At 44.0% G+C, this 21,970-nt stretch overlaps 1 protein-coding gene across 2 annotated transcripts in view; it reads right to left on the minus strand.

Annotated features, from left to right (window-relative positions):
- Window positions 1-157: 157 nt before the first annotated feature.
- Window positions 158-21,970, minus strand: part of SEC24C (SEC24 homolog C, COPII coat complex component) — a 29,812-nt gene continuing 7,999 nt past the window's right edge. The window contains exons 4-24 of one of the 2 annotated variants that reach the window (XM_014538363.1): window positions 12,528-12,703; window positions 11,955-12,326; window positions 11,513-11,649; window positions 10,276-10,344; window positions 8,948-9,059; window positions 8,592-8,719; window positions 7,308-7,446; window positions 6,985-7,100; window positions 6,694-6,818; window positions 6,361-6,552; window positions 6,057-6,150; window positions 5,728-5,844; window positions 4,948-5,118; window positions 3,444-3,540; window positions 3,196-3,341; window positions 2,825-2,963; window positions 2,575-2,693; window positions 2,297-2,476; window positions 1,870-2,061; window positions 1,549-1,638; window positions 158-1,403 (exon numbers count right to left, since the gene is read on the minus strand). In XM_014538363.1, the coding sequence (XP_014393849.1) occupies window positions 1,263-1,403; window positions 1,549-1,638; window positions 1,870-2,061; window positions 2,297-2,476; window positions 2,575-2,693; window positions 2,825-2,963; window positions 3,196-3,341; window positions 3,444-3,540; window positions 4,948-5,118; window positions 5,728-5,844; window positions 6,057-6,150; window positions 6,361-6,552; window positions 6,694-6,818; window positions 6,985-7,100; window positions 7,308-7,446; window positions 8,592-8,719; window positions 8,948-9,059; window positions 10,276-10,344; window positions 11,513-11,649; window positions 11,955-12,326; window positions 12,528-12,703 (3,052 nt within the window). In that variant the 3' untranslated portion in view covers window positions 158-1,262. The remainder of the gene's footprint in view (window positions 1,404-1,548; window positions 1,639-1,869; window positions 2,062-2,296; window positions 2,477-2,574; window positions 2,694-2,824; window positions 2,964-3,195; window positions 3,342-3,443; window positions 3,541-4,947; window positions 5,119-5,727; window positions 5,845-6,056; window positions 6,151-6,360; window positions 6,553-6,693; window positions 6,819-6,984; window positions 7,101-7,307; window positions 7,447-8,591; window positions 8,720-8,947; window positions 9,060-10,275; window positions 10,345-11,512; window positions 11,650-11,954; window positions 12,327-12,527; window positions 12,704-21,970) is intronic. The other variant, XM_005864662.2, reaches the window with a different exon arrangement.

Consider the following 21,970-nt stretch of genomic DNA (forward strand, 5'->3'; position numbering starts at 1 on the left):
TCACACAGCACGGACCCCGCCCCGCGGCGAGTAGTACCGGGAACTGGGCCCTACGCGGCGGGGGCCCGTGGCGCATGCGCAGCTCCTCCCAGCCGTCCACTTAGCAGGAAGGACTGGAGGGCTAGTGATACGTCGCCGGTAAAAATGAGGCTGCTGGTTACATCTTAATTTACTTTATTTCTTTACAAATTAAAGATGCATTGAAAAATAAACCAATGAAGAGAAATGAGAAGTCCAGAGCAGGGGCATCCCAAGGCTGGGAGTAGGGAAGCCTGGCCAGCATCAAGCCTAGCCCTTGTCCTACTCCAGCCAGTTCGGGTTGGAAGATAACTGTCAGCCGCTTTATCAATACCCGAGCCCGAGTGGTGTCCCGGGAGGAGAGTACAGAGCTCTGGCCACCTCTGCCTCGCTCCCCAACAATCCCCAGCTTGGAGAAGCAGTGTTTCCAGTGGGAGCTCAGAGTGGGATGTGGGCTGGCTCTGTGAGGTATTGCAAGTTGATGACCAGGCTTCCTACAGAACCATCCAGTATTGGGGCCTCTCCAGCTGGAAAGTAGGCTGGCACCTCCCCCAGGTGTTAATATACTTTGCAACTCAGTTCCCAGGCTCATTCACCTCTGACTGCGTGCCTCTGTCCACGGAGTGATCACCAATCATTGCAGGAGAGAACAAAAGCATGGAAGCAGAGAAAGCTAATCAACCATCCTCAGTAATTTTTACTTGGCTGCTGACTTCCAGGCCCATGAAGGACCAACCACTTTTCTCTCCACCACCTAAGGTCTAAACCCTAGCTCTTGTGCATCTGTATGTTTTATCCCTAATATAGGAAGTTGTTGATGGCACTGAGCTGAATTAGCGCCCTCCCCCTCCCCATAGTAACCCTGGGATCCCCACTCCTTCCTGCCTGTTCCCTCTTCTTGGAGGTTGGTCCAAAGGGACATGGTATCACCAGGGTCTGGGTACCTCCAAATCCCCCAACCGAATCATATACAGTGAACTGAGAAACTACATTCATTACAACCGGATTAGCAGGAAAAGAAGGGCAAAGTGAGGGGGTAGGGGCACCTTCTATCAGCAGGACATGACAGAGTGGGGGAATACTTGAGCCCAGAAAGAAGTTGTCTCCTTATACCTCTCCCTCCCCCCAAAGAGACTGAGGTCAGCTTACATGACTTATAAGATATGGAACTGTCCTGATTTCCCTGCTGCCTTGGGGTACTTTCTGGAAGCTGGCCTGGGACCTTATGCCTTTACCCACTTGCTCTAGCTCAGTAGCTGCCGAATCTCCTTGTGCATATGACAGAGAAAGTCCACATAGGATGCTCCTCCACTCAGGCTCTTGTCTTCCACCAGGAAGTGCTTGAACAGCATCTCCAGCTTGTCCTCCTGCTTCACCACGATAAGCTATGGCCAGAACACAGCGTCATGAGGCAGAGCCAATGAGAATTAAACATGCCCTGAAACCCCATTATCTAGTCATTCGCTCCCTACCCCCCTTCAAGGTGAGAACTTGACCAGGTAAAAAATCCAAGGTTCAGATCAGTGTTACCTTCATGTACCGCGATCTCTGTGCCCTTAAGCTATCAATGAGGCCTCGAACCTTCTTGGACAGCGGATTATCCAGAACTGGCAGAATACTCTGGAACACAAAATTCATTAATCCTTATGGTAAGGTACTCTGAGTCCAGTCAATATGGGGCAGCACAGATTTATGCATCATCTGAAACGAGGAAGCCTGGGAAGAATGACAGCACCTTCCCTGCCTTCCAAGTGTTCCCTGCTATTTAACGGGACTAGTACAAAAACTTTATTGGTTCCTACCACAAAGTACATTTCCACACCCATATTCTCCTTGATGCCCTGCCCTTACCAAGCCACTGGTGATCTGACTGAAGGAGGAGACGCTGAAGAGGCTCTGGACAACACCCTGTTGGACACCTGCTCCCACCCAGATGAAAAGGTTGAGCCCATTCTCCAGCAAATATATATCCCCATTGCTTAGACGCTCTTCAGATGCTCGGATTGCTGGTGGTTCAGTGGTACTCTCAATGGGAGACTTTGTCTAGACAAAAGGAAAGGGGGGAAATGTTACTGAGAAGGTGAGACACGTTTACTGCCCCCCCCCCCACAAAAATTTCAGAAAGCTAAGTCCCTCAGTAATTCTGTGAAAATTAAATCACATAACATAGGTAAAAACAAATAAATTAATGTCAGACACAGATATTAATCTTTCCCAGCCTCCTTCTATGATGCCCCTTTCTCAGTGCAGTGTCTCACTCTCCAGCCCTCAGTCGCACCAAAGGTAGGAGCCGAGGATAGAAGAAGACATTGGTCTCAGCCACGTCCATGGAGGTAACCAGCTGTCGGACATAGGCACGGTCATCAGTAGTGACTTCAGCTCCAGGCTGTAGGACATCACTCTTCAACACACAGTTCAGGTAAACTGGGAGCAGCTTCATGCACTCGGGGAGGATCAGCTGAAGGCGGTTATCAAGATAAAGTCAATAATCATGAGAAATCCCTCCCAAATGCAAACATTTGTCCCAACAACTCCTCCACCAACATGCTTGCCCACCTGTCCTGCAGAGGAGGGGCTGGCACAGTTCTTTCTGTAACAGGCCAGGATCTGAGCACACTGGGTGATAAGAGTGTCACGAACAGTCTTCACAGGGCTGTTTAGGACCCCCCGGTATGCTGGATGGGAAATAGAAATAGCACAGTCACTAGTCAGCCACTCCATCACATGTGCCTTCCCACCACATCTACCTGGGTTAACCATCACCTTTTTCAGCCCAAATCCCACCCTGCCCTGTCGCTATCCTCACCAAACTTGGCCATGTAGTTAATGAGCGTGTCGGTCTCACAGTTTCGATACAGATCAGCTAGCTGGGTGCAGCAGTTCAGGGCCAGGTTGTGTATGCGGAGCCGTCGCTGCCCTGCACAGCTGGTGTAGAGCAGGGCACACTAGGGGAAGAAAGAAAAAGGGAGCTTACACCCTTCCCTCACCAATCCCTCTGAAAAACTGCCCCTCTGCTATATTATTAAACTAGAGGAAAGACATGAGCCATCCCTTCCCCAGCCTCTTCTAGTCCTCTGTACCGACCCCTCACCCTCTTCCCTGCAGCCTTTTTATATCCAGTGAAAGGACACCTGAGACTTCCTCCCCAGCCCCTGCCTCCCGCCTGCTGCCTGCCACCTGTAGGAGGGCTCCACTCTCTTCATTGAGCCGATCATCATGCTTGAATTCCACAGTCACCGTCTTTTCCCCATCCAGGCCAGCCAGCTCCACATCTGTTGTGTTGCTCATGTAGAAAGCCCCAAAGAAATCTACAGCACGGATACCTGAGGCCACATGGACAGGGTCAGGGCTAAAGGTATGAAAGGTGCCACTTGCCTCCCTCCTAGATTTAGCCCCCCCACCTGCTCTTCTCAACCAGGACTGACCAGTGCTCGTCCGGACTCGCATCACAGCATCAAAGCCAACGACCTTCTCCACATCCCGACGCAGATCACTCATGAACCGCTCCTGGTCATTCTCCACCTGCAGCCCCCACAGGCCCAAAGTCACATCACATAACATCCTGCAAACAATCTCCCTGCATCCCCTCCACTCTGCAAGCTGCTGACCCATAATAACAATAACAGAGAAGAGGATGATATGGAGGTGATGATGATAATGATACCTTTTAAGCACATTATATGCCAGGTACCACATCAAAAGCTTTATATATAATTACTTAATCCTGATGACAAATCCTAATGAATAAATATTAAAATCCTACTTTACATATGAAGAAACAGAGAGACAAGTAATTTCCCCAAGGTCATAGCTAGTAAGTGGTAGGGCCAGAATATCAACCCAGGACTGACTCTAAGCCCCACACTCCCAAGCACTACACTTATGGCTCTCTTCTTCTTCTTTTTTTAAAAAATATATTTTTATTGATTTCAGAGAGGAAAGGAGAGGGAAAGAGAGAGACAGGAACATCAATGATGAGAGAGAATCATTGATTGGCTGCCTCCTGCACCCCCTACTGGGGATCGAGCCCGCAACCTGGGCATGTGCCCTTGACCGGAATCGAACCTGGGACCCTTCAGTTCGCAGGCCAATGCTCTATCCACTGAGCCACACCAGCTAGGGCTCATGGCTCTCTTCTTCACACTATGCAGTCTTCTCCTCTAACACTATTCCTATTAATGAGTCAGTAGCTAAAGACATGTAGGCAGACACTCCCAGTCCTGTTCCACGTGCCACCCAGAGTCCCGTGCCATACCTGAAAGCAAGCATATTTGTAGACAGAGCCACCAGTGAGCTGGGGTACAACAGAGAGCGTCGCCACATCAACATACTGGTTAGGGAAGAGGAAGAGGTCTACACAGCAACCTTGGGCCACACACTCTTTGGCCAGGGCCTGGTAAGCGCCTGTCTGAGGCTGGAACAGAGTCTGGGGAGGAATAGAAGAAAATGTTCAAATATCTCAGCTCCAAATATCTCATATATGTAATATGGAATATTCAAATGTAAATTCAGTCTACTCATAGGAGTTTGTAATGGTAGAGGAATGTTCTCTCTTTTTTTAATATTTTATTGATTTTTTTTTAAAAAATATATTTTATTGATTTTTTTACAGAGAGGAAGGGAGAGGGATAGAGAGTTAGAACATCGATGAGAAAGAAACATCGATCAGCTGCCTCCTGCACATCCCCCACTGGGGACGTGCCCGCAACCAAGGCACGTGCCCTTGACCGGAATCGAACCTGGGACCCTTCAGTTCGCAGGCCAATGCTCTATCCACTGAGCCACACCAGCTAGGGCTCATGGCTCTCTTCTTCACACTATGCAGTCTTCTCCTCTAACACTATTCCTATTAATGAGTCAGTAGCTAAAGACATGTAGGCAGACACTCCCAGTCCTGTTCCACGTGCCACCCAGAGTCCCGTGCCATACCTGAAAGCAAGCATATTTGTAGACAGAGCCACCAGTGAGCTGGGGTACAACAGAGAGCGTCGCCACATCAACATACTGGTTAGGGAAGAGGAAGAGGTCTACACAGCAACCTTGGGCCACACACTCTTTGGCCAGGGCCTGGTAAGCGCCTGTCTGAGGCTGGAACAGAGTCTGGGGAGGAATAGAAGAAAATGTTCAAATATCTCAGCTCCAAATATCTCATATATGTAATATGGAATATTCAAATGTAAATTCAGTCTACTCATAGGAGTTTGTAATGGTAGAGGAATGTTCTCTCTTTTTTTAATATTTTATTGATTTTTTTTTAAAAAATATATTTTATTGATTTTTTTACAGAGAGGAAGGGAGAGGGATAGAGAGTTAGAACATCGATGAGAAAGAAACATCGATCAGCTGCCTCCTGCACACCCCCTACTGAGGATGTGCCCGCAACCAAGGTACATGCCCTTGACCAGAGTCGAACCTGGGACCCTTCAGTCTGCAGGCTGACGCTCTATCCACCGAACCAAACCGGCTAGGACGAATGTTCTCTTTTAAAAAAAAATTAAAAAAAAAGAATCTACCCAGGGCTGGGGATGAGATGGGATAGAAAGATGGGGAGTAGTGAAGAAGGTTGGCAGTCACAGATGTCACATGCAAAGGGGCAGAGTATCCAATCCCAGCCCCCCTTAAGAAAATTAAGAATACTGTATTGCATTGGGAAGAGTCACTACCCTCCTCTATAATGGAAAGTTCTCCCCCTTTCTCCCAATCCCGCACCTTCTCTTTGTCTGTGTTGATCAACTTCCTGTCATCTCTGTTCTTCAGTTTCCCTGGGGCCTCGGCAATGGGCAGGGAGGTGTGGAATATAAACAGCTTCCCTGCACATTCGGCAGCCTAGGAAAGAAGAGAAGACTACTTGTTCATTCTTTCCTTTATTCATCTATTATTCATTCATCCCTCCCTTGTCCTTTCTTCAGTGCCAGCTATGTCAGGCAGGCTGAATCACTGGAGTCATCAATCACTGAAGAAACAGGAGTTGTATCCCAGGGGGTACACTGGCCAGAGGAAAACAAGGCAGAGGAGGTTGCTGGGGACGCTAGCCTTACCTTCAGTGCCTCCATCCCAGCCTGGATAACTGGGGCAAATACTGTCTCTGTCTCTCTTGTGTCTGCAAACATTTCTGGAATCTGATCCAATAAGCTGAAGAGATAGGTAATGGGAGGCATTCAAAATTGATATCCAGACTCCAAAGTCCTCAATTCCCTGAAGAGTCACCTGGGAAGAGCCCCCAGACTCTGAAAACTCCTAAAGCACCGCCCCTGTCCTTCTGCTGACCCCTTTGCTCACTCTCTGGCTTTCTATAGTTGTACCCACCCCATCCCCACTTTACCCCCACAATCTGGCTCTTACCTGATGATGACTGCCCGAGACTCATTGACATTGACGAGGAAGCCATCCAGCAGTGGCACAAACATGTCAGCCACATCAGATACAACCATCATCTGTGGCTGGGCCAATGAGCTCTTCACATTATAGAAGTGGAGCACCTTATTATAGGTGACGAAGCCAACTCGGATTGCTGACTCTTCCGCTCCACCCTCCCTGTAGAAGATGATATCGTTACCCAGACCTGTCACCTTCGCCACCACCGAGCTTCATGACATCACGCTCCATCTGCTGCCAGCCCAGACCCCCCCCCCCCACATCATTATGCAAAGGAAGCACCTCAGCTCCCTAACTCACCTAGGTAGAAAGTCTAACAGTGATTTAAGCTCCTCACAGAGGAGCCTAACAAGACCACTCCTGATGGCATTGTAAGAGACATCAATCATGAAGATGAAGGCAGGAGGGCTGGGGAACTTATTGTTCTGCAAAGGAAAGAAATGTTGCAGGGAGGGAGGTATTGGTAAGCAGGCCAGTTGATTAGAGAGAAGTCAAAGGGGACAAAGAAGGGGTTAGGGAAATGATCACAGCAATTCTTAGCTGTCTCATTGTCCTCCACCCCCTGTTCCTCCCCATGTTATCTCCTCTCACCTTGCAGTAATCTACAGTGGCCAAGAATTCATAGGAGCCCAGGGATAGCTCAGGACGATCATAAGCATCCACACGTTTGCCGGTATGATCCAGATGTTGAAAATACTGGGGGGGAACTGTGGGGAGTATGGCAGAGTGTTATTCAAAGGTCCACTCTCAATCTTAGTAAGTCTGGCCCTGACTGAGCTCACTCTACTCCCCTACATCCCCATATGTGTCCTACTTCCCTGGTTCCTATATAATGACCCTCATCTATCTAACTAGAAAGAAAACACTGAAGATGCAATCCAGATCTCCCCCAGTCCCAGCCACAGTGAACATACCATCATTGATACAGCTGCAAAAGCAGCACTGGAAGCGTCTCCCTCCCTCAACGAACTGCATGAAAGGGCACATGTATGCTTTGCAGCGATTGCAGCGCAAAGGGCCAGATTCCCCATGGTCGACGAGATACGGTGAAGCCTAAGGAGCAAAGGGGAAGGGCTCAGACATACAGGGAAGCTTCAGTGGGTTGAGAAAGAACAACCTGGAGGGAGAAGCCATGGCTCAGACATTTTGCCTGGGGAGGGAGTCAGTGAAGGGGAATGAAGACAAATGATGAGGGTACTGGTCACATAAATATCCGTAAGAGTCTAAATTTCATAGTTCCCTCCCCATCTCCAGAATGTCACTTCTTGAAAGAAAAGGGATGGTGAAACTGGCCCTGCTAAGCCAGGGTCTGCTATAGGCATAAAAGGAGAAAGCCAAAATTACCTATGATTCTCATGTCTGGCCCTATCTTCAGTCCCCTTCACTCTTGCCCTAGAGATCTTGATTCCTGCTTCCTTCCCCAACCAAGTATCTATGACACTTATGTCCTCTCCATCCCTGGATTTATTTAACACCTATTGATGCCCCAGGAAGATATCACCCTACAGATAAAAAACCAGCAAACAAGTGTCCAAGCATCCCCATTGAGACCCAGGAAGAGAAAAAGAGAAAACACAGCAAGGCAGAGAAGCAGGGTGTAAAGTGAGCCTTGAGCTTCCAGTTATACAGAAATCCACCCTAAGTTTGATAAGCGAGGCATGAACATGAGGGTGTCCTACCAAGGCCTGGCAGAGCAGTGGCCAAGCCCTTTCTCTTTTCATGCTGATTTCAAGTGCTAGGGTGACAGATCAGGGCCCAAGCCAGGTAAGAGAAGGACTACTGGATCCCAATTTACCTTTTCTTCTTACATGCTGTCCTAATATCCCTAACCTACCTGGGATGATAGGATAGCATATAAGAAAAAATAAAATAATGCACTTCTAATCATGTGGAAATGACCAGAGGCTCCAGTATCCAGCTGTCTCCTCAATCCAGCTATCTCTTCCCCTATAAGTTGGCCCTGTCTCTTTTCATACTGTTGGTTTCCCCTATGGACCCTGTTCCCATTAAGCAATTTCTTGGGCTTTTGCTGTCATCCCTACCACCCTCAAAAGGCATGAGCCCTGAGATAGAAAGCTATTGAAGATACTCTCCCCTCCCACCCAACCAAGACTTCTTCCCTTGTGATCTCCAGAATCATATCTAGAAAGAAGTCTTATTCTTCCTCCCTTCCTCCCTTTCATTATACCCTGACTTACCTCTTCTGGGGGCAGCCTTGCCAGCGGCTTGATGACAGCTGCCAGGGGCACCTGAGCCTGCTTAGCCATGTCAGATGTGCAAGGGATATTATAGGATGTGCATCGAATGTATCGGGGACTTGCATTTCCTGAAGGAGGCAGAAAACCTGAGTCAGATCACAGAATCCCTCCAGTTAACCAGCTCTCCATTGCTGATCCACCCCATCACCCCCACAAATGCTAGAGCTGAGAATGGCTTTCCCCACCTTGGGACCAATGAGGGGCTGGTCTTTGATTAAAGACTGACAAATGCCCATCTGTAAGCTGATAATCTTGGAGTAAAAGTCTCCTCAGGGAGGAGTTAATGCCTTTCTCACCTTGGTCTTTCACTAGAAAGTTGGTGGTAACTAAGGGTGGAACCTGGCCTCGTACTCCAGTAACAAATGGCTCTGAACCCCGGTTGTTCCTGTCATCCTCAATGACCTGAATCTGTAGGGAGAAGTGAAATGAGTGAGGGGACACAAGGAAAGGGACTAGCAGGCCCCAGAGAGCTAGGAGAAAGAAAGGCTGGAGCTGTAGCACAGAAACAATTTGCCAAGGAACACCAGGCCTGCTCTCGTTGTGGAGACCATATAAAATGCTATAATGCCAATCTGCTCTACAACATGCTGGACAGGCAATGCCAAGAATGGGTTTCATTAATTGCCCAGACTCTCTATCAGTAATAATCACCCTTTTATTCCCCTAACTCCAGGACCGCTCCAGCTCTTATCAGAAACCTTCAAACATGATCAGATTTCACTTCCCTCCCCCATTAAGCCTACCCCATTTCCCCCTCCCCTCAAAACACATTTTGAGTCAGAACAGGAAAACAGACAATAGTAACCATGTAAAAATGAATCTACCTGGAGTGACTGTACATTCAATGAAAAGAGAAGGGACAGGGTGAGGAGAGGATTAAACAGCCAGAAATGATCGGGTCAGGTGAGGAAGCAGATGCTGCCTGTGTCCAGGTAAGCATCGATGTATAAATATGGGAGAAGAGGGTAAGTACCCATTCCTATAGCCCAATCCTCAGTCTCCCATATTTTGGCAACCCAGCAAAGGAAAACACAATTGTTAGCAAAGCTGTAATCAGATCTTTGTGCAGGCTGATGACCTTCAAGATGAGTTTGGTAAAACCAGAAAAAGTAAAGGGAGAATAAGAATCTATAGCCCATAGCAGATGAGAAGTGGCTCACACTTTCCCAAAACAGTAGTCCCTTCCCCTGTAAGAAATGCCAGTATCCCAAACTTGTAGCCACAAATGTTTCTCCACAACAAGCTGTAGACAATTCAAACCCAAAGGGGAAGGATTTACTGCTCATCTTTGTCCAGTTCCATCAAATGCCACATGCAGGCTCCTGGAGGAACCAGCAGGACTAACACCAAAGCTTAACATGCCACCTGACCCCGCCCTTAGAGCCTGAGCTTCTACCACCCCATACTTAAGGCACTGCTAACAGCTTGCTACTTCTTCATTACATGGTGATTTGAGGCATGCACATCCTTCTAGTTTATAAAAGCGAGGTCTAGAAGGACTAAGGGAAAAGAATGGAGAGGGATGGACATGGTGGATGAGGTGAAAATGGGTCACAGGCATGCATGGGTGGCACTAACACATGGATGACACGCACACACACACACACACACCCCCTGCACTTACTGGACTAGGAATGGCATCAGGGTCTATTCTGTGCCTGGTTTTCTGCTGAGGAGGCAGCTCATTGAGTTGCTTTTTAGTGTTTTAATAATAAAGGCAGCAGGGGAATACAGGGAAGGAGACAAAAGAACAAGAAGCAGATGTTACTTCTCTCAACCCTGATGAGTTAGACATGAACAGCTGCAGCCCAGCTCATACTGCTGAAATCAGGCTCTCTCTAGATCAGAAATTCCAAGTCTTTCTGTTCCAACACAGAGGCTTTAATGGCTTAGACTATGATGTAGAAAAATAAGGACAAAGACATACAAGAGGCAAGCAGGGGTTTAAAGAGAGGCTGAATGGGATAAATTCTAAGGAAGAAGAGGGATATTCCCTCCAAGCCTTATCTAAGGACTATTCTTGTGCTGAAAGAAGCCTCCCTTCACATGCACCAGACTCCCCTTCTCACTAAAGGAGGGGAAAGGAAGGAAGGGCTGCTTAGTCCTTTCAGGTCCCCCCTAGCCAACAAGGTCCCTCACCCTGGTAGTTCCCAAAGGAAGAGAACAGAATGGAATATGACAATGGCTAAGCATGGTGAGGTAACTGACAGCAAATGTTGCAGACAGCACTATAAAGGGGTCCCCAGCCTCTATTCTGAGTAAGAAAGGGAGGCCTGAGGATTCTGATGGCTCTAAGGGTGAGATTCACCTTCTTTCTGGAGAAGCAGCTTCCCCAAACTGCCCTTGTAAACGTAGATCACTTTCTCCATCCACACAGGAGCCTAGCAAACAAAAGTACTAAAGGCTTTCTCCTAAAACTGTCCAGGTCGGAGCAGGGAGAAAACAGTGAGGCTTTCCTTCTTGTAACATCTAACACCAGATAATTCCCACCAGCTCTACCTAGTAAGAGGGCTGCTGTCCTACTAGATCTAAGAGGACAAGACCTGGACACAGCCACTACTCCACAGAAGGGGCAGAGGTTACCATGCTGTGTCCAAATATTGACAGAACGCAGCACTCAAGCCAGATCACTGTGGTCTTCCCTTCCTTTCCTGCCCAGCTATGGAGTAAAAGTGTCACAAAAGACTTCTGGGGCTTCAAGCTGCAGTTCAAAGAGTCAAATATTACATCTAGTTTCTACACTTAGAAGATGAATGAACAAGAAAATAATCAGAAAATGCTGGCAACTATCTCATCTAGGTTGAGTCACTTATCTGGCAGCCACAAACTCCTTCCCCAGAACCACATAAGTATCTACTTACGGGGCTCGGGATGGCATCAGGATCCAGGCGCTTCGGAGGCAGTGACTGAGGAGGCCCAGGCTGACTGCCAAAAGCGGGTGCTCCTGGGTAGGGACTTCCATAATTGGGCTGAGGGCCCCGGGCTGGTCCAAAGGAACCTGAGAGACAAGGACACAGGTTGATAAACTAAAAATCCCCTCTCTTCTTAAGGCCTCAGGTAAATGACTAGACTCCTATGCATGGAGAATTATGAGGCAGAATAATGACCATTCAGAGAAAGACCACACTGTCTGAACTATGAGAATAAAGAATGTCTTATAACCCCTACATCCTAGTAATAATACCCTGAAGCTATCCCTCTAGTTTACCACTTAGCAAGCAAAACTAAAAGCAAACAAACAAACAAAAAACATCTGAATAGCAGAAACCTTTGGCTCCTAAACAGACCTTGGGAAAAACTCACCATTTTGTTGCAGCTGATAGCCTTGCTGCTGGGAGGAGTGCATAGGGGGTGGTGGTCCTGGGGGCCCAGCCATCTGGGTGCCAGGGTGCAGAGCTTGAGGAGGAGGTGAGGACACATGGTTGGGCTGATTCACTGGGGGTCCCCCAAAACTCTGTCCAGGCAGGAGTGGACCAGTCATTGAAGGCATCCGAGGACCCCCTGAAGCTTGGGGCGTGAAGCTGGAGGCCTGCTGTGGGGCAGATCTCTGTGGAGGCTGAGCCCCAGAATGACCCTGGGCCTGGCTAAGGGGAGGAGCCTGGCCTTGAGGACAGGAGCCATACAGACCAGAGTTAGGGAAACTTCCTGAGGCTGACGCCAGTGATGTCGGTGGGCCTGAGAAGTAGAAGAGGTAGAATCAGAACCCCCATCATTCTGCCACCGTGTTCAGTAAATCACATAAGAGAGGCAGGAATGCCTGTCCCAGCTGCTATAGCTCAGAGACACAAGAAAGAAAAGGGATTAACATATACCCGACAGCCTGATGCTTCTAAAAAAAGGGAGAACAGTAACATTCCTGTTGTCACAGCTACTCACCATAGCCCAACCCTGAAGGGGGAGGGGCTGGGTTCACAGAACCACTGATCTGCATTCCAGCCAGCTGAGCAGTCACCTGTGCACTTGTCGGGGGAGGGCCATAGGGCTGAAGCACAGCTGGCTGGCTGACCACAGGGGCCAATGGGGCTGACCCAAATGGCTGAGACCCAGGGAGCCTGTGAAGAGAAAGCAGGCAGTTAAGGACTAGTGGGCTGGGACACCCTTCACAGTTGGCAGGAACATCACATCATGTAGGAAGCTATATTGTTTTACAGTATCTTAATCTCGTCCTGGGCTCTTTTATGGCTTCATACTTTTGTATATTTGCAGATAAATTACATTCCTGATGATTTACACTCTGATTATTCATAACAAATCTTGTTTTCCATTAGGTTCACTCCACAAACAAATGCCAAGCACCCTCCGGTCAAGTATTATTTACTCTGCTCCTTAGATTATCACTTCCTCTGCCTTAATCCTTTGTAATCAGAAGCCCTGAAGGAGCTGAAAAGGAAAGTGGACAGAAGTATTAACACAACAGATATTTAATAAATGTGGGATCAGCCCAGCCGGCATGGCTCGGTGGTTGAGCATCACCCTATGAACAAGGAGGTCTCAATTCGATTTCTGGTCAGGGCACATGCCAAGGTTGTAGGCTCGATCCTCAGTGTGGAGTGTGCAGGAGGCAGCTGATGGATGATTCTCTCTCATCATTGATGTTTCTATCTCTCTCTCTCCTTCTCCCTTCCTCTCTGAAATCAATAAAAATATTATTTTTAAAAATAAAATAAATGTGGGATCAAACAAATGAAGTTTGATTGTTTAACTTTTAAACTAAAGTATTTATTAATTTATCCTGGGAAGGGTGTTAGAAAGATATATAAGATCAGAGAAGCAGGTCAGCTGAGTTTGTAGTCTACCCTATACTAATCATAAAGATGTGCAAACTCCACCAGAAAAGGATTAGAGAAACAGGACATAAACCAGGTAGGCTTCTAGCTGGGTCTATTTAGCAAAGCCTCATTACTTGGATAGTCCCATGGTATCAGGTAGCACATTAAAATATAAATACAGGCCCTGGCCAGTGTGGCTCAATTGGTTGGAGCATTGTCCTGTACATCGAAGAGTTGAGGGTTCAATTCCTGGTCAAGGCACATCCCCAGGTTGCGGGTTTGATCCCCAGTCAGGGTGCCTATGGGAGACAACTGATCAATGTTTCTCTCTCTCCCTTCCTCTCTTTCTAAAATCAATTTTAAAATGTTTTAATATAAATACAAAATTATTCCAATATCAGTGCAAACCAACTAGCAACTTGCACTGGTGTTTTACGGTGTTATTACTACAGAAATCTACAACATAGATTATTATACACAACAAGCCCCTTCTGGGATTTCAAGAATGAATCAAATTCTTCACAACAGTTAATTATATTGAAATTCTGATTTATCCTTCTTGTTTATTTTCTCTCTACTAAATAACTGGTACTTTATTATATTTGGTCAGCTTCTATTAATCCTATAGCTTAACACTTTTCATTCATTTATTCAAGTAGTATCATCTAAGTGTTAGGCTAGTGAACCTTACCTCCTTAAGCTCTTTTTTGGGGGCTTTGCAGTTTTGTCTTCCATAGCACCAAACATACTGTTAGCCCCATGGCAGATGCTCATAAATCCTTGTCAGAATAATTATGTCCTACAGTCCTCCTCCATTAATATGGATAATACTATCAACTACTCAATGTTATTCTGTCACATGGCCTAGTAATAATAAACCACCATCTGTATATGTATCTGAATATAGCTTTACAACTTATAAAGTCTTTCTAAGTGCTTTAATGTAATCCTCACAGTAAAATAATGAGGGAGACAGAGCAGATAAAAAACTAAGACACTAAGAGTGTAAGTGGCAGACCAAGCTAAAACTAGAACCCAGATCTGATCCTTAGTCCAAACTAACTTTACTTTTAAATTGTGAAAAATAACGTATAGAAAAAATACATAAAAGACATATGTACTGTTGAATAATTATGATTCAAACACCCATGTAACCAAAACTAAGTCAAGAAATGGAATATACTAGAACCCAAAGGCCCTCTGTGTCTCTCCTCCACCATAGCCCTCTTCCTTATCCCAGAGATAACTACTTTCCTAACTTCCTAATAATCATTCCCTTGTCTTTAACAGTTTTGTCAGTTTTTTAAACTTTTGTAAACAGAATCACATCATACATACTCTGGGTTTTGCTTCTTTTGTTCAACCACATGTTTATGAAATTCATCTATGCTGTATTCATCACTAAATGTTATTCCACTAAATAAACATGCTGCGCAAGATTTACTTAAGCATTTTAATGTAGATGGATATTTGAGTTTGTCAAATCTTTAAAAAATATATTTTTTTACTGATTTCAGAGAGGCAGGGAGAGGGAGAGAGATAAAAATATCAATGATGAGAGAGAATCATTAATCAGCTGCCTCCTGCACACCCCACCCCAGGGATTGAGCCTGCAACCTGGGCACGTACCCTGACCAGGAATCGAACCATGACCTCCTGGTTCAGAGGTCGGTGCTCAACCACTGAGCCATGCCGGCTGGGCCTAATTTTTAGATCTTACAAAGCATGTTGCTATGAATAAGCATTACAATTAACTTGTTTACCTGCATGAGTTTTTCTAAGGCATATAAATATGAGTGAAATTACTGGATTTAGGGTGTGCATATCTTCAATTTTAACAGATAAATCCAAATTATTTTCCCAAAGTAGTTGCACTAATTTGCATCTGAACACCAGGGGGTAAGAGTTCCTGTTACTCCATATCCTCAGCAATCTTTAGTATTGTCCGACTTTTTAATTTTTCCAATCTGATGGATACATAGGAGAATCCTGTTGTGGTTGGGTTTTTTTTTTTGTTTTTTTTTAATCCTCACCCGAGGATATTTTTCCATTGATTTTTAGAGAGTAGAAGAGAGAGGGAAAGACAGAGAGAAATATCGATGTGAGAGAAACACATAGATTGGTTGCCTCCTGACCAGGGCCCAGACCAGGGAGGAGCCTACAACTGAGGTACGTGCCCTTGACCTGAATCGAACCCAGGACCCTTCGTTCTGCAGGCCAACATTCTATCCACTGAGCCAAACCAGCTACGGCCTGTTGTGCTTTTTTAATTTGTGTGCTGTTTTTTATTTTTGGTGTTTTTTTCTCCATTATTTATGGAATTGAACAGTGTGGTGTGTTTATTTTATTTTTCAATTAGAGTTGACATACAATATTATATTAGTTTCAGGGTATACAACACAGTGATTAGATATTTATATAATTTAGGAGTGATCATCCTGATTAAATCTAGTACCACACATAGTTATTACAATATTATTGACCATATTCCCTATACTGTACATACTTTATTTTCTGTGACCTTTTTTTCTTTTTAAATTAAATTTATTGGAGTGACATTGGTTACTATGATCATATAGGTTTCAGGTGTGGGTTTCTGTTACAAGAACTGTATATTACACTGTGTGCCCACCACCTAGTCAAATCTTCTCTCGTCACCATATATTAGGACCACCTCCACCCCCGACCCCCTTCCCCCTGGCAACCACCACACTGCTGTTGAGTCCACAAGTTCCAGTTTTATATCCCATATGGTTCTTAGCTTTTTCTGACTATTTTACTTAGCATAATATTCTCAGGGTCCATCCATGTTGTTGCTTATGGCTGAGTAGTCCATTGTGTATATGTACCACATCTTCTTTATCCAGTTCTCTATCCCAGGATACTTTGGTTGTTTCCATCCTGTGACTATTTTCACAACTGGCAATTTGTACTTCTTAATCCCTTTCACCTTTTTCACCCATCCTCCCAACCTCCCATCTGGCGAACATCAATGAACGGTTTTTTAATATGTTCTTTGGCCATTAGTATCTCTTCTTTTGTAAAATACCTATTCTGTTTTTTGTCTATTATTTTTCAACTGGATTGACTTTTTCTTATTAAGAAGTAGTTCTTTACATAGTCTGGATACTACTTTATGTGTTAGTATCTTTTTTCCATTCTGGAACTTGTCTTTTGAATGTACTTTCCATTCAATGGCTTCCTCTTTCTCTGATCATTCCCATCAGCACAAAACCACACAAACATCTCAAAAAATCACCAACTATGGTGAAAACAAACCAAATGTCCATCAGGGAATAAATGGATATACAAAATGTGGGTATTATATCCGCACAATAAAATATTACTTGGCCATAAAAAGAAAAGTACTGATACATGCTACAATATAGATAAACATGGAAAACATGCTAAATGAAATAAGTCAGTTACAAAATATCACATAGTATATGATCCCACCCACATGAACGTCCAGAATAGGGAAATTGATAGAGACAGAAAATAATTAATGGTTGCTTAGAGTTGGGGGTGTGGGAAAGCGAAGAAATAGTTACATAGGGGTAGCTACTTAGCTAAAGGATATGGTGTTTCTTCTTGAGGTGACAAAATGATCTAAAATTGACTGATGATGGTTGCACATAACTGTGAATACAGTAAAAACCATTGAATTGTACATTTTAAGGTCACATGGCATGTAAATTATGTCAATGAAGTTGTGTTTTTTAAATCCAATCAAGTAAAACTGCCCTAAAAACTCACATCCCTCTCAAGCTTTTGTGCCTCTTTTTAGCCAAACAATACAAAAGAATTGCTGTCTCTACTTTAATTACTATTTCTCTGTCTCTTTAAGGTTTCTTCTTTCTGGGTTCATTTTTCTTTTTTTTCCTTAGTAGTTTTCTGAACCAGAGTTGTAAACTCTCAGTTGTGAAACGCTCAGTCTCTGTCTGAAAATCTCTGTATTTGCCCTCTCTCTTAGCTAGGTACATAATTCCACGTTGACAATTATATTCCCTTAATGCCTTCAAGGTACTATCCTATCTGTTCTCCTCTAATAGTTTCTATTTATTCTAATCAATATTGTTTTTCCTGACAATCTCTTACAGACTGGGTTGAGGGAGTGTGGTTGTGTTGCATTTGCTTCTGAAAGGTATTCCAATGATATTGCCATCTAAGAATAACTTTTTTAAAAAAAGCTTTGAGATATAATTTTCATACCATCAAATTCACTGCTTTTAAGCGTACAATTCAAAATTTTTACTGAGTTTATAGAATTGTGCAACCATCACCAGAATACACCTTTAGAACATTTCCATCACTCCAAAAAGACCTCTCTGTCCATCTGCAGTCCCAAAACCTTTTTCCCCCACTTATCCACAGCCAACCGGGAGAAACAGGATTCTCCCTCAGGCAGTGTGCAGATTTTTTTCTGGTCTCTGTTCACGGAAGGTACAGCTCAGGTCCAGACTTCATAAACAAGGTCTTCATTCGAAACCTCAGCTCAGAAAATCCGAAAGATTCATCCTCCATCCCCAATACCTGCTTAAACTTAGGTCACCAGGTCTCAAGATGATAATTCCCACCCTCCACACAGGCAGCCACAGTGTCAGCTTGCCACTCTCATTCTCAGTTCCCACTTGGTGTCTCTAGCACTTGAGGATTTCACTTTCTTTCTCTTAAGCTTGATTATGGACTTGAAAAATTTTTTGTTTCTATTTCCTTTCTCCTTTCTAGACGTCTGTAGTAAACGGCTTTTCAGGTTATATTAATCTACTGCCCAGCTGAAACTCTTTGACCCACTCCAACTAAACCGTTATCTTCATATCTCCACTAAAACTGCATTTGTCAATGACATGGAACCTTGCCAAACCCAATGGTCAATCTTCAGCCTGCAAATGACACTTACCTTTCAGCGGCAAATGACAACAGCTAATTACTCTTGCCTTTCTGAAATTCTGTCTTCATCTAGTTACAGGATGCCACACTCTTCTGGCTAATCTCCTCCCTCACTACTGCTCTTTCTCAGGGTCTTTTGATGGCTCCTCCTCTGACTTTTTAAAATTCAGTATTCAATTCTATTCTTTACTCTCAATGCTCATTTTCTAAGTGATTTCATCTAGTCCCATGGCTTTAAATAATATCTCTATACTGAAGATCTTCAAATGTGTATCTCCAGTCCTGACATCATTCATGAGCTACAGTTAACATCTCTATTTGGCAGCTAGTAGCTTTTTCTTTCTATTTTTTTGTTTTTCTTTCTATTTTTTTGTTTTGATGCTAACTTTATTTATTTATTTTTAATTCTCACCTGACGATATTTTTCCATTGTTTTTTAAAGAGAGTGGAAGAGAGAGGGAAAGGCAGAGAGAAATATCAATGTGAGAGAAACACATCAATTGGTTGTCTCCTGCACGTACCCCGACCAGGGCCTGGACCAAGGAAGAGCCTGCAACCAGGTATGTGCCTGCAACCTGGATACGTGCCCTTGACTGGAATTGAACCCAGGCCAACGTTCTATCCACTGAGCCAAACCAGTTAGGGCGGTAGCTTTTTCTTTTTAAAATCTACTCTGGTCCTAGCTGGTTTGGCTCAGCGGATAGAGCGTCGATCTGCGAACTGAAAGGTCCCAGGTTCGATTTTGGTCAAGAGCACATGCCCGTGTTGTGGGCTCGATCCCCAGTGGGGGACTTGCAGGAGGCACCGATCCATGATTCTCTCTCATCATGGATGTTTCTATCTCTCGCTCCCTCTTCCTTCCTCTCTGAAATCAATAAAAATATATTTTAAAAAAAGAAGGCATAAATAAAAAATCTACTCTGCCACCTTCATTGGAAGTCTCTGAGCTAGTACCTTTCTTAAATCTATAATGTACATAACAAAATCCTTCATTTCCCCCCAACAAAAAAAATCTGCTCCTTCTCAAATATTTCTCACCTCAGTAAATAGTACCCAGTTTCTTAAGCCAACAAGAGACATCCAGAATTCCTCTTTCTCTATTAACTCACATCCTACTGACTCTACCTTCAAAATGTATCCCAAATTTGACTATTTCTCATAACTCTATCACTACCATCCTAAACCAAACCAAAAGATCAGCTATTACCTGAATTACTACAACATCCTAACAGGATTCTCTACTTCTACTCTTGAATACAGCAAAATGACCTCTTTTTAAAAAATAAATAGGATATTGATTGTATGACTGTGATGAGAGATGCTATTTGTTCACTGACTCCTGAGGAATAGAACATCCCATCATCAGCTGGGGTCATCACTGTGTGGAATAAAGACTGTCTCTTACAGTTCAGATAACTGGTCAACGGAAGGGAGAGAGGATGTCATGTTCAACCTCTAAGGGAGAATGCCCTTCCTCCTCTCTCTCCCTCCTGCTATCTGGAAGGTAGAAGTAATTGCTAGAGCTTGGAAGACATTTCGGACTATGGGATGGAAGCCATGCACTGAGGAAGTGAAACAACAAGATGGAAGGAGCCAAGGTCCTTGACTGTCATGGGATGACTATACCAGACCTGGTTTGCATTCATATGGACTGTGTTATTACAGACATAAATGTCTATCTTGATTGTTATTTTGAACATTATTATAGCAGTTGAATAAATATCATAATGATAAAAAAATTTTTGAGAATGGGAAAAGCATATGCAATTTAAAAAAAATAATATTTTTAGTAATCACATTTGTGATAGTGTTAGTATTGTTGTACTGAGACTGTTGTGTATAATAAGGAATAAAACAAAAAAGAAATTGGGGCATATTCCAATATTCTAATTCCATCTTCCCATGGCCATAAGAACCAAGATTCCTGGTGTGGAAGAAAAGGGATATAGATATAATAAAGAGGTCAAGTAAAGGCTCTGTAGTCTTCAGTTTGAACTGGAAGTACAAATTTAAAATAATGAGCTATTTTACCTTTAATATGTGTAGATATGTATTTCTTAGCTATGTCCACTGAAAAGGCCTAGAAAATGACCAATCAGGTAGCAATGAACATTTCTAGTACCCAGATTACAATAAAAAATATCATTTCTGCCCTGGCTGGTTTGGTTCAGTGGATAGAGCATCAGCCTGCAGGCTGAAGGGTCCTGGGTTCGATTCCCAGTCAAGGGCACATGCCCAATATGGGCTCCATCCCCAGTAGGGGACATGCGGGAGGCGGCCGATCGATGATTCTCTCTCATCTTTGATGTTTCAATCTCTCTCCCTCTCCCTTCCTCTTTGAAATCAATAAAAGTATATAATTTCTGCCCTGGCCGGTGTGTCTCAGTGGTAGAGCATCAGCCCAAGCACCGAAGGGTCACACAATCAGTTTCAGTCAAAGGCACATACCTGGGTTGCAGGTTCATTCCCTGCCCCTATCGGGGTGCATGTGGGAGGCAACCAATGTGTCTCTCTCACATAGATGTTTCTCTCCCCCCGCCCCCACCACCCTTCCATTCTCTTTAAAAATCAATGGAGCCCTAGCCGGTTTGGCTCAGGGGATAGAGAGTCGGCCTGTGGACCGAAGGGTCCTGGGTTTGATTCTGGTCAAGGGCACAGGCCTGGGTTGCAGGCTCAATCCCTAGTGGGGGGCATGCAGGAGGCAGCCAATCAGTGATTCTCTCTCATCACTGTTGATGTTTCATCTCACTCACCCTTCCTTTCTGAAATCAATAAAAATACTTAAAAAATAGAAATCAATGGAAAAAATATCCTTGGATGAGGATTAACAACAACAATAATAATAATTTATATTATAACAGAAATTTTATATACTCTAAATAAAGGATTTCTTGGGAAAATGGCTAATTCCTGGTCTGGAGCATAAAATGTATAAGATAAGCTTGGAACATCTTATCATATTGCAAGATTATTAGGATCATGTCAAAATTGGTCGAAGGTGGGACATTTTCCACTTCAATAATGATAATAATTACAATGGATTGAAGCCCATCAAATATGTCTAAATCTATAAATTCATAATGATATTAAAAAGAAGAATTGGTCACCTTCAGTAGATAACAAAGGACCAATTCATTTCCTTGTAAACTGGTAAATAAAGGTAAAGAATCAAGCATTTATCCTACATGAATTACACAGCTAGTAACCAAATAACAGATGATAAGAACTGTCTATAATGGTAGTCAAACAAATAAATGGAAAAGAAACAAAAGAATTAGAGCATCACCATTCCAACAAATTAATATACAGATGCATTAAGCACCAACAATTGCAAACATCACAAAACGAGAAAAAAACAAGGCATTATGTGGCTCCTTTATAGTCTTGCCCCACACTACCCAAAGGGATCAAACTTGGATCCAGTCTCTGTATTCACCTTCCAATTTGCAGGAAATACAGAGGAAAGAGGAACACAGTAAACTGTAACATGAATATACAACCAAGAGAATCCAGACTTTGGGAAACTCTTCAGATCAATTGGCTTGGGTTCTTCAATAATAAACAGTAAGAGAGATAGAGAGGGAACCTATACACTTAAAAGACACATTAAGTTGTTGTTTTTGTTTGTTTGTTTGTTTGTTTGTCTGTACTTCATTTTTG

The sequence above is a fragment of the Myotis brandtii genome, unplaced genomic scaffold, assembly GCF_000412655.1.
Source record: "Myotis brandtii unplaced genomic scaffold, ASM41265v1 scaffold190, whole genome shotgun sequence".
In the NCBI taxonomy this organism is placed as follows: domain Eukaryota; kingdom Metazoa; phylum Chordata; class Mammalia; order Chiroptera; family Vespertilionidae; genus Myotis; species Myotis brandtii.